Consider the following 12,628-nt stretch of genomic DNA (forward strand, 5'->3'; position numbering starts at 1 on the left):
ATAACCCGATGTTCTTTCCAAGCTTGGATCGCAAGAACCCTAACTCGCAATGATGTTTGGAGGGAGGAACAATACTCGCACGTAGTTTCGTCACGGTTGCATTCAGAATTACTGAACTATACGTGCCGACATCACTGTTCAAGGTCGAGACTTGTATTGAAGAACGGAAATTGAGTGGGATGTAATCACCTTTTTTCCTTTCCTTTGAACCGCGCCTACCTAACGCTCAGTGTGTACCGACAATGATTAATTATTGTCTTACTTTTATATGCGCACGCAGTAAGTGCCCAGAATTTAATAAGTATTTTATGTTTCGATGTCAACTTAAAAGTTATCAGAAAAATAAATTCTATATAATCATATTATCATAAACCCATCAAAATTTTGTAATCAGATTAAATGATAGAAAATATATTGAGATCGGTTACAAATAACAATTTCGGACAAAGCTTTAGATGGATCAGACTAGTTCTAGATAATTGGAAAACATACCATTGTGTGTCCTTTTGCGGCATGGATGCAATCCTCTTTCGGCAGACTTTTACACCTTCAACAATCAAATTAATCAGTATTTTTCTTATAAGCGTTTTCCCGAAAAATTGTTGCCAATCAGAGCGTGACTCGTATGTTTGGCAGATGCGATGTGTTGCCCAGAGATGTTAGCTCCTCGACTCCTTCAATCTCAGTAGGAGTATCACATCCTTCCATATGAAGACCTGTCAGCTGCTGCAATTTCGATAGGTTTGGTAACTTCACGATTCCATTGCAGGGAGAAATATTCGGAATCTCGAGATCTTCCAGCTCCTCCAGTCCCCGGAATGTCTGCGAGATTTCTACCCCCGCCCATCAACAAAATTCTTCAGTCTCCGGAGCTTCGACAGATTCGGCAAGTTATCAACTACTTTATATTCAGAAAGATTCGGAAAAATCTGGATTGACTCACCGCTGAGCCTTATCCTGACTATGCTAGAGGGGACGATTAGGCAGAGCCTCAAGCCTCTGGCACGCTTCTACCACATCAAGAATCTCAAGTTGGCGGAGGCAACTAATACTTGTAGGAAGGCTACTAACCTTTTGCATCAGCTAACTGTAAGATCCACAGAGAGGATTTGCTTCCAATGTTGATTGGAATTTCTCCCTTCAAATCTTCGCAATCAGAGGCATTATTTAGCACTTGCAGATTCTCCAAAGTTGCAAGAGTGCCCGGCAAGCAAGTCATACGACTATCCTCAATCTTGAGCACATTCATTTCACTCCATTTCCATTACGTATTTACGAAATACAAAAGTGAGCTAAAAAAATTATTTTAGAAATTCACTTCAAACACAAAATCTTCGCTGGGAGATGAGATAGATGAATCTCGACTACAGAATTCGATCAAACACAAAATAAATAAATAAATAAATAAAAACCCTCAAATTGGTAGCGGAAAGATTAGTTCTTGCAGTCAGTTCACTGAGGACATCCTCGCCGGGGCCACTGTTGTTAACAAACTCATCACGGATTCCGTTGATGACATCCTCGATGAAGTGGAGGTAGGCGGCGGTGCTGGTTGTCGAAGAAGAAGCTGCCATTCCAGCAACTGCGCTTTGGATTGCCCCGCTGAGATAGGAATTGAAGGAAGCGGGGTTCTGATTCCACTGCAGATCCGTTTCCAAGTGATGAGGATGAGATGGAATTGAGGACGATGTCCATGGAGATCACCAGGGGAGAGCAGAGACGAGCAAAGAGGGGTTGCAGAAGAGAGAGTAGAGGAGAGAGAGTGTGGAAGTGGCAATCTTTCTTTAATATCAAATGAAGCAAAGTCTAAGGAGATGGATTTCCGCAGTCAGTTGGCGCCAATGGATTTCCAAGCTTGTCTGTACCTCTCAGTATAGGTAATTCCTGTATAGAGGTTCCATCAACCAGAAGTTCGGTCAGTGTGTTCATTGAACCCAACTGAGGAAAATATTTGAGTTTCGTGCAATCCCTTATGTCTAAGGAGACTAGAGCGCTAAGTTGCTCTATCGATGGATCAACGGAGACCAAGTTGTTACAAGATCGAAGAATCACTCTCTCTAAAGCTGGAAATGCTGAGAAACAGGGTGTTCTTGTTAGATGCCTGCATTCTGTAAGATCAAGAACTTTTAGCTTCACGGCTACCTGCAAGAACGAAAATGATTTAAAAGATGGGGAAGAAAAAGAGATAATATCCTCATCAGATGATTATTCAGCTTGAATAGCATGGCCGAAACAGAACCGGGCAAAAGACAACTGTTAACACCTTCATCAAGCTCCAGCCGGCCCAATCATCACTGACCAAGCTCCTCGATAGATCGAGGACAATTAGGTTCTTCAGATTTAGATTGATCGGCAGCGTAGGACTGAAGTTGCAAAAGTGCCAACTCAGCCACCGCAGGTTCGGGAGAATACGCTCAAAATTTCCACTGAGACTAGCTTTATCTAACAGAAGGATCCTCAAGTTCGGTAGATTCTTAAACTGATCATCCTTAAAGCAGAGATCTTCCGAGTGGAACTGATATCCTTCTAGACTGATGGCTTCAACTTTTGTCATACCCTGCTCCAAGAAAGGAAACGAAATTAATAGTGCTATGCTAGACAAACCTGTATTCTCGTACCAAAGACAATACTGCTATGACAAAGCATCAACTTCGATAAATGGATAGAAGCACACACGCACACACACGGACATGTATACACATATCTGAGGCAATAAATTAGCAAAGCAGATCTGATGTTCATGAGCTTTCATTACCTCCTGTGGCTGCCTCTCTAATAGATACATCACATCTTCACTGCGCCACAATCTACTCCGCAACCGTGGCTCTTCATAGTTTTCCTCTCTTACAATTTCCCTACCAAGGTCTCTGAGTAGGTCGTGCATCCATAACTTATCGTTATCTGTTATTCTAATCAATGACTTCAAGAGAAGGATCTCAATTCCAGCTTTTGGGGAAAATTCACAATCATCCCACATGGAGATTGCAATTCTAGCATCTGTGCCGATGAAGAAACATGCTATATCAAGAAATATCTCCCGCTGCTCCTAATCTAAGCCATTATAACTTAACCTCAACTTTTCTTGGACATCGCTAGGGAGTATCTTCTTCAATTTCTCCAATGTTCCTTGCCATATCTCCTTGCGCCCGCTGTTCAAATATAAACTAGAACCTATTACCTCAAGAGTCAAGGGGTGACCTCCAGTTGTCCTCACAATATCCCGAGAAAAGTCAACAAAATCAGGTGTCGGCAGGAATCTTAAAAATGCATGCTTGCAGAAGAGTTTAAAAGCTTGATATTCACTCAGCAGAGTGTGTTCATAGATATTCTTTATTCGAAATAGATCTAGAACTGTCTTTTCTCTGGTTGTAACTATAATCCTGCTTTCTGGACTAAACCAAGCAAGATCCCCAGCTAGAGCACTGAGTTGATCAACTTGATCAACATCATCCAAAATGATGATTGCTTTCTTGTCACGGAGCCTGTTCTTGAGCTCCTGGGTTCCTTCATTCGCATTTGCAAAGTCTTCACGCTCACAATTTAAGATGTCGGATAGTAGCTTGCTTTGCAAGTACTGAAGACCCTTGTGCTGTGAGGATGTTTCTCTAATGTCATTGAGGAAGCAAGAGGATTCAAATTTCTCCAACAGTTGGTTGTAGACAACTTTTGCAAGAGTCGTTTTCCCAATTCCACCCATGCCCCATATTCCAACAATTTGAACACCTTCCTTTCCAGGCTCCAGCAATGTCTTGACAGCTTCGACATGATCATCGATTCCTACCAAGATATCAGTGACACCTAGATAAGCTTTCTTCAGACAGTTAAGAACCCTTGCAAGCACCTTTTTAATGAACTCTCCATGTTTCCTGAAAGGTATAATTAATTTATGAAGCATAAAATCAAGTCAGTACATTAATTCATACAAAAACTGGAAACTATAAACTATTTTTAACTGGTTGAAAACTGAAAAATACATTAGAAAAACAGAAATGAAATGAAAACAAGACAAGGGTATTACCCGTTTGCCTCTTTCTTTATTTCCAACCCTTTCAGTTTCACAACCTCTTGGAGAGCATTCCTCCACTCCTGAATAGTCTCAAAGTCGTAGTCTTTCTCGTGCTGGGTAAAGGCTTTAGCATAACTCCCTGTCAGGTGCTTAACTTCATCTGGCGTGACGTCTAAGAAAATGGGCATGATCACGTGCTTCGTCTCATCCTTGAGCTTCACCATCTCTGCCACCTCCTTGAGACACCACTTACTAGATACGTAGCCCTTTGAGAAGATGGGTATGAAGATTTTTGACTGCTTGATTGCCCTCGTGAGCTCAGGCCCGATCTCTTCTCCGACACGAAGCTCTTCATCATCCCTGAAGGTTTGGACTCCTGCATCTTTCAGACGATGATATAGGTTGTCAATGAACCCTTCGCGAATGTCTGGCCCCCTGAAGCTCAAAAAAACTTCAGTATCAACCAGAAGCTCAGTCAGTGCAGAACCCAGCTGAGGAAAATATTTGAGTTTCGTGCAGCCCCTTATGTCTAAGGAGACTAGAGCACTAAGTTGCTCTATTGATGGATCAACAGAGACCAAGTTGTGACAAGATCGAAGAATCAGTCTCTCTAAAGCTGGGAATGCTGAGAAATCGGGTGTTTTTGTTAGATGCCTGCATTCTGTAAGATCAAGAACTTTAAGCTTCGCGGCTACCTGCGGGAATGAAAATGATTTAAAAGATGGGGAATATGGGAAAGAGAGAGAGATAATATTCTCATCAGATGACTATTCAGCTTGAATCGCATGACCGAAACAGAACCGTGCAAAAGACAACTGTTGATACCTTCATCAAGCTCCAGCCGGCCCAATCCTCACTGACCATGCTCCTCGATAGATCGAGGACAATTAGGTTCTTCAGATCTAAATTGGTTGGTGGCGTAGGATTGGAGTTGCAGAATTGCCAACTTAGCCACTGCAGATCCAGTAGAAGATGCTCGAAATTTCCACAAAGAATTGCCTTTTCTAGCTGAAGGATCCTCAAATTTGTTAGATGCATGAACTGATCATCCTTAATGCAGTGATCTCCCGAGCGGAACTTATATCCTTCTAGACTGATGGCCTCAACTTTTGTCATCCCCTGCTCCAAGAAAAGAAATGAAATTGGCTGCGCTATACCAGCTAGATGATTACATATTCTTGTGCCAAAGAAGATATTTAGCAACAACAAAGTTCTAAACTTTGATAAATGGATAAAAGTATAAACACACAGAGACACCTATATACATATATTATAGGCGGAAAATTTATTAAGCAGGTCTAATGCTCGTGAGCCTTTAGTTACCTCCCCTGGCTGTCTCTCTAATACACGCATCGCCACTTCACTGTGCCACAATCTACTACGCAACCACGGCTCTCTATAGTTTTCCTGTTCCACAATTTCCCTGCCAAGGTCTCTGATTTGGTCGTGCATCCATAGCTTACTGTTATCTGTGATTCTTATCAGTGACTTCAAGAGAAGGATCTCAGTTCCAACTTCCGGGAAAAAATCACAATCATCCCACATGGGTTTTACTATTCTAGCATCTGTTCCAATGAAGAAACAAGCAATATTGAGAAATATCTCCTGCTGCTCACGATCCAAGCCATCATAACTTATCCTCAACGCATCTCGGACCTTCATATGCGGTTTCTTCTTCAACTGCTTCAGTGTACCTCGCCATATCTCCTTGCGCCCACTGCTTGTAGATAAAGAAGAGCCTATTACCTCAAGAGCCAGAGGGAGCCTTCCAGTTGTCCTCACGATATCCCGGGACAAGTCAATAAAGTCAGGTGTCGGTGAGCCTTTTATAAATGCATGCCTGCAGAAGAGTTCAAAAGCTTGATAGTCACTCAGCAGTGTGAGTTCATAGTCCTTTATTCGAAATAGATCTAGAACTGTCTTTTCTCTGGTTGTAACTATAATCCTGCTTTCTGGACTAAACCAAGCAAGATCCCCAGCTAGAGCCTTGAGTTGATCAACTTGATCAACATCATCCAAAAGAATGATTGCTTTCTTGCCATGGAGCCTGTTCTTGAGCTCCTGGGTTCCTTCATCTGTATTTGCAAAGTCTTCACGCTCACAATTTAAGATGTCGGATAGTAGCTTGCTTTGCAAGTACTGAAGACCCTTGTGCTGTGAGGATGTTTCTCTAATGTCATTGAGGAAGCAAGAGGATTCAAATTTCTCCAACAGTTGGTTGTAGACAACTTTTGCAAGAGTCGTTTTCCCAATTCCACCCATGCCCCATATTCCAACAATTTGAACACCTTCCTTTCCAGGCTCCAGCAATGTCTTGACAGCTTCGACATGATCATCGATTCCTACCAAGATATCAGTGACACCTAGATAAGCTTTCTTCAGACAGTTAAGAACCCTTGCAAGCACCTTTTTAATGAACTCTCCATGTTTCCTGAAAGGTATAATTAATTTATGAAGCATAAAATCAAGTCAGTACATTAATTCATACAAAAACTGGAAACTATAAACTATTTTTAACTGGTTGAAAACTGAAAAATACATTAGAAAAACAGAAATGAAATGAAAACAAGACAAGGGTATTACCCGTTTGCCTCTTTCTTTAGTTCCAACCCTTTCAGTTTCACAACCTCTTGGAGAGCATTCCTCCACTCCTGAATAGTCTCAAAGTCGTAGTCTTTCTTGTGCTGGGTAAAGGCTTTAGCATAACTCCCTGTCAGGTGCTTAACTTCATCTGGCGTGACGTCTAAGAAAATGGGCATGATCACGTGCTTCGTCTCACCCTTGAGCTTCACCATCTCTGCCACCTCCTTGAGACACCACTTACTAGATGCGTAGCCCTTTGAGAAGATGGGTATGGAGATTTTTGACTGCTTGATTGCCCTCATGAGCTCAGGCCCGATCTCTTCTCCAACTCGGAGATCTTCATCATCCCTGAAGGTTTGGACTCCTGCATCTTCCAGGCGATGGTATAGGTTGTCAGTGAATTCTAAGCGAGTGTCCGGTCCCCTGAAGCTCAAAAAAACTTCATACTCATGTCCAGCTTCAGCATTGACCTGAAAAGAGTGTGATGAATTAGTAGATATTCCACGCCTCATGGGGATAATTGTGATATATGATTTCTAATCACCATGCATTAATTCATTGAATGGTCGTTCCGATGATACAATAATGCTTTTTATAATGTTTTACAGGGCTCTGTGGGTCCAAAGAAGATATCACAGTGATGTATATATGAATCTCTTTCTTCACTCTTTAAAGAGAGAAAATGCTCTCTAACTGAATTTTGGCAGGAAATTGCTCATTAACTAATCCATTGAATAGTCGTTTCCTATGTAATGTCTCTTACAATTTTAATGCATAGTTTCTTTTCAGATTGGCGGAACTATCCTCCAGACTCCACAGCCAAATGGTGGCAGAAGGCAAGCAGAAATATGGCAAGAATCTCAGAGTATGCATCCTAAGATTGAAATTATATCAGAATAGATGACGATATATGCATGCCTGTGGATAAAGCCGATCAAGTTTTGAAGGAGCCATTTCCATTTGCTGCTTACTTCCCCCTTGCCTCCCAAGCTGATACAGAATGTCTTGTATTAGATGCATGCCGACATATGATTCAATGTATGCAAGCTATAAGAAAGCAATTCGGATATTACATTGGAGAAGGCACTAACATAAAATAAAATGAATAGAAAAATTAATATGACAAATAATAGGACAAAAAGGGATTAGGCAGGGTTCTAGGAAGCTGACTCAAGTTGACTTGTAAATTTTGCCGCTGGTATGACTTAGTCTGGCATGACTTTTGTAGAATTTAAGAACATTTTGTTGAATCCCTCGAGCTGCCTAAGTTCACAATTTTGGGGATACAACTAGTTGAAGGTCAGGAGAAGGGAGAGAGAGTTTCCTACTCTTCGGAAGAAGCATAACTGTCTCGAGGTGGGCCCATCTTGAGACAATAATTTCCTGAAGATGGGCTTCTGTCTTTTAGGTACATACAGTATGCTGATCTGACCGGTAACAATAACAGTTGACCATCGAAACCCTAAGAAGGGCCCCAAAAGCATAGATGCAGCTTCTCGGGACTTTAGCCGTTGAGCATCGATTCAAGTCATAAATAATCACATCATCTTGCAAAATATTGAAGGTAATTAATGAACAATAGGCAGCAGCTTGAGAGCAGTGTAGTACTGTAACAATCATCAGGGTGTAAATTTCTATATGAAAGAGGATCGTCTTTCTCGATCTACCCTGATCGGATCTGGGTCATGGTGGCTCACATCTTCCCCCCCTTGTTCATGGAAGATCCCGCAGCAGAGTTTATGCCTATCTCACTACCGAGTCTGCCGCTCGAGCACCCTAGTGACCCATATGTGATCGCAGACGAGGTCATTGGGAGGAGAGACCTCTTCGCCAACTTCCTCCAAAGTCCAAGTAGCTGGGACAGAGCCAGCTTGACCCCCAGGGCAGAGCCAGATCTGTGGTGGCTCGTGGGTTCATCCACGACCTCATGGGCAACCGGGGTGCCAGGAACAAGCCACCTAGGTGCTATTCAATAGATAGCATATGGTGACAGAAGAAAAGCAAAAGGATAGCAAGAATCACAGTGTATGCGCATAAGATTGAAACACGCTATATCAGAATAGATATTACCGTGTATGCAGCATAAGATTGAAATGAAACACAACTATTATCAGAGTAAATGAGGATATGTATATATACCTGTGGATCTGCATCCGGTTCGGTCCGTCGCTTCCTTAAGAAACGCCTGCCTAACCAAACTGAGATAAACGCGACTGCCGAAAGAAACCGCAGATCAAGCCCACCAAGTTTAACTGGAGCCATCAGCTGCTTATTTCCCTTCGCCTCTCAAGCTGCCATAGAATCTCTACATGTATGCCGGTATATGACTCCTAATGGATGCAGGCTAAGGAAGAAATTCGGTATATTAAATTGGAGAAGGCGCTATTCAATAAAATAAAATGAGTAAAAAAGAACTAGTCCAATAAATTAATTAATAGGACAAAAAGGGATTAGGCAGGGTTCTAGGAAGGTACTTTAGTTGACTTGTAGATTTTGCCAATTGCATATGACTTAGCAGAGAGACTTGCCCGTCTGGTTTTGAGCGTACATTTACATGCTTTAAAAAAATTAAAAATTAAAATTTTTGTTTTTGAGAAAAGCAAAAAAAAAATCGAGAAAAGAACAAACGGTCTCACAAATTTATTATAGTGTTTTAAAGCATTTAAAAGATAAAAATAAACCATTCTTTTTTAAGAAAAACTGAAAAAAATCGAGAAAATAATGACCAATGCACAAATTTATTTATATATTTCCAAAATTAAAATTTTGCATAAAATATCTCAAAAACTGAGAAAAATCTATTCAACAATCATGTATTCTAAGGCCGGGCTTACTTCAGCTCTGCTTTATATTGTACTAATCTTGGAACCAATGCAGTTCACCAGAGAGAGCGTGAGAGCGTGATCCAACGTAAAATTAGAGAATCCAAAAATTCTACAAAGTTTATGTGTGAAAAAAAAAGTTGAAAAACTTATCTCACATCTAATGGTAAACATATTAAAATAAACTTCCATGCGTGCAAAAAATTGAAGGAACGCACATCTAAAGGTACCAATATTTTTCAAATCTGCATCGATCACAGTTTATTTTTAGTATTTTCCCTAATTGTAACTTGCCATACGAAATATAATAAAAATAACAAATCACATATATATATATATATATAATATGGCATTATTTGCTTTTTGGAAAGCAAATATATAACACATCACATATTTATTAAAATATGATATGCTTTATTTTTTGAAAAGTAAATATGATCGTACCTCATTTGTTTTACTTGGATCTTTTATTAAAATATTTTTACTTTAAAAATATTCAAAAAATCAAGAAACTAGAAATCGCTCCAATAATTTTATATCTATATGTTTTGCAAATTCAAAAGAATTTGTTTCCTAAAAAAATCTTAAAAAATAATGGTCATCCCACGAATCTACATTTTTATGATTCAAAGAATTAAAAAAAATTATAAATTAAAAGTTTTGTTTTCTAGAAAAACTTAAACTGATAGAATAACAACATCCACAAATCTAATTTATTTATTTTTTAAAAATTAAAAATTGAAATGTTTTTTTATAAGAAAGCTCAAAAAGTAGAGAAAATAATGATCGGTCCCAAAAATCATATACAAGCAAAGAAATATTACAATATTTACAAAGAAAAGCTCAAAAATTGAAAAAAAAAACAACTCGGTCATTCTGAGGCCATTTACATTAAAAATTTTTATTTTGAAAAGAATAGGAAATTAATTACTAGTGCCACAAATCTATATCTATGTGTTATAATACATTAAAAATTTGTTTCCTAGAGAAAAGCCCAAAATTGAAAAAATAATGACCGCCCCCATGAATCTGTATTGATATATTTTTAAAAACTTAAATTTAATTTTAAAAGTTCCTTTTCTATAGAAAAAACTCAAAAATTGAGAAAATAATAAATTGTCCCACACATTTATATTTAAATTGTTTCAAAATATTTAATAAAAATTGAAAATTGAAAACTCCTTTTCAAAGAGCTTAAAAGTTCAAGAAAATAATAATTTGTCCTCCAAATTTATATCAAAATATTTTAAAATTTTTAAAAAGAAGTTTTTTTCAAAAACTCAAAAAATCGAGAAAGTTTCATTCAATAATGACTGAGCACTCTAAAATCGACGGGCCAGGCAAGCCCACTTAGCTCCACTTTATATTATATCATAATATATATATATATATAGATATAGAATTTGGTTTAGTAACACATCGAAGTACCCATGCATTATATACTCATTGGCAGTCAAACTTTGTTTCTTGTATTAATCTATATTTTACTGCCTAATAGAATAACGCAAGGATGCTGAAGCATACATCGATATACATCCAATTAGGACTTTTTAAAGGCGTTACACCTTACACCAAATATTACAGCGATTCAATTGCTTTCGACGGAGAAATTATCATTAAGGCTTCAGTTGAGGTGGCTGGAGACGAGCCACCTCTAACCCCCCATACATCAACACTGATCGGATCTGGGTCAAGTGGCCCACATCCCTCCCACCTTGTTCATGGAAGATTCCACAGGAGCAGTCATACCTATGTCCGGCTAACTAGTCTGCGGCTCGAATACCCTACTGACCTACATGTGACCGCAGACGAGGCCACTGGGAGGGAGTGACCTCTACAGCAATTTCCTCTCGGGTCCAAGTAGCTGGGACCTAGCAGCTTGACCCCCAGGCCACAGCCAGATCTGTCATGGCTTGTGGGTTGATCCCACGACCTCGTGTGCGACCAGGGTGCCTGGAACGAGCCACATAGGTGCTGCTAACAAGTTTGGTTATGGATCGGGGCATTTTTTGAAGAATCAAACAAGTTCTGATATTTGAAAATGTAAGAATTAATCTCCAGTCTCAACAACCAAACAGCGACAGAAGACAAGCAGAAGGATAGCAAGAATCACGGTGTATGCAGCATAAGATTGAAAACAAAACACACTATATCAGAATAGATGACCAGATATACATAAACATACATGGATTTGCATCCTTACTATGAATCTTGTTCTGTTCGTCACTTCTTTAAGATACGCCTACTTACCAAAACCGGGATACGTGCGACAGCCAAAAGAACACGCAGATGAAGCCCACCAAGTATAACTGAAGCCATTAGCTGCTTATTTCCCTTTGCCTCTCAAGCTGCTATAGCATGCCTGGAATTAGATGTCTGCCTGCCAATATATGACTCTTAATGGATGCAAGCTAAGGCAGCACTTCGGTATATTTAATTTGAGAAGGCACATGGCCCAAAAAGTAAAATGGACAAGGCATTATCCAATAAAATTAAATGAATAAAAAAGGGCCTTAAGTTATCCGGTTAATTATCGAACAAGTGAATTGTCTTCCTCATTAAAAAGGTACAGGGAGATCTATAAAGCATCCGTGAAAATCATGCCAAAATCCACCATTTCTTGTACAATATATTGTTGTGGAGCCACACCACATCTCTTTTTAAGTTGCTTCCTTGAAATCTAATCTAATCTAATCCATGATTGGGAACAGTAACCAGCCCCGTTGCGTTAGGAAGCTGCTTTAACTTGACTTGTATCTCGACAATCGCATATGACTTAGCAGCGCAGAATTGCCCGTCCTGTTTTAGCCATCGAAAGTCTGGCATGATTGTAGAAGCACCCCCTGCTGGGTCCGCATGAAACATTTGCAACATAAAAGCAAGTTTTTGCAGAATGAAAAAGATTTCTGGAAGACGTATATGTTTCTTGAGGAGGGTCTGTTTGCGAATTTAATTTCCCGACAATAGGCAACTGTCATTGAGGTACATACAAGTTGCTGATCTTACCTGTAACAATCACGGTCGATCGTTGAAACACTTCAAAGAAAGGCCCCGGGAGTGTAGACGCAGCTTCTCGGGATTTTAATGATGCGGCAGACGACCTGGCAAGTCGGTACTTGGAGAAAAATAGGTTCTGACGACCCTATTTTGAAAGAAACGACCTCCGGAGCAAAACTCATGGCCTGTGGCCATGCAATTTCGATATTTTAGGCAAATT

General features: G+C 39.7%; 1 protein-coding gene across 5 annotated transcripts; it reads right to left on the minus strand.

Moving 5' to 3' along the window:
• Positions 1 to 1,288: 1,288 nt before the first annotated feature.
• Positions 1,289 to 11,804, minus strand: LOC116195718 (TMV resistance protein N-like). 5 transcript variants are annotated; one of them, XM_031525032.1, is made up of 10 exons: positions 11,662 to 11,804; positions 8,729 to 8,933; positions 7,508 to 7,579; positions 6,590 to 7,059; positions 5,330 to 6,437; positions 4,832 to 5,125; positions 4,019 to 4,701; positions 2,756 to 3,866; positions 2,264 to 2,557; positions 1,289 to 2,142 (listed from the first exon to the last, which is right to left on the minus strand). In XM_031525032.1, the coding sequence occupies exons 2-8, from the start codon at positions 8,849 to 8,851 to the stop codon at positions 3,047 to 3,049; spliced, it is 3,570 nt and encodes a 1,189-aa protein (XP_031380892.1). In that variant the 5' UTR covers positions 8,852 to 8,933; positions 11,662 to 11,804; the 3' UTR covers positions 1,289 to 2,142; positions 2,264 to 2,557; positions 2,756 to 3,046. The 5 variants fall into 5 exon arrangements, with proteins under 5 accessions (XP_031380892.1, XP_031380891.1, XP_031380890.1 ...); XM_031525031.1 differs by lacking the exon at positions 11,662 to 11,804 and adding an exon at positions 7,918 to 8,136 and having other exon boundaries at positions 8,729 to 8,867; XM_031525030.1 differs by lacking the exon at positions 11,662 to 11,804 and adding an exon at positions 7,918 to 8,554 and having other exon boundaries at positions 8,729 to 8,867.
• Positions 11,805 to 12,628: the final 824 nt, after the last annotated feature.

This window comes from Punica granatum, chromosome 2, assembly GCF_007655135.1.
Source record: "Punica granatum isolate Tunisia-2019 chromosome 2, ASM765513v2, whole genome shotgun sequence".
Classification (NCBI taxonomy): domain Eukaryota; kingdom Viridiplantae; phylum Streptophyta; class Magnoliopsida; order Myrtales; family Lythraceae; genus Punica; species Punica granatum.

Excerpts from the sequence above, each read along its gene's own strand:
- LOC116195718 (XM_031525031.1), bottom strand. The coding sequence starts at position 8,073 with ATGCTTTTGGGGCCCTTCTTAGGGTTTCGATGGTCAACTGTTATTGTT. Across the intron at positions 5,126-5,329 it reads TAGAGAGACAGCCAGGGGAG|GGGATGACAAAAGTTGAGGC; the intron begins GTAACTAAAGGC and ends TTCTTGGAGCAG. Across the intron at positions 3,867-4,018 it reads ATAAAGAAAGAGGCAAACGG|GAAACATGGAGAGTTCATTA; the intron begins GTAATACCCTTG and ends TATACCTTTCAG.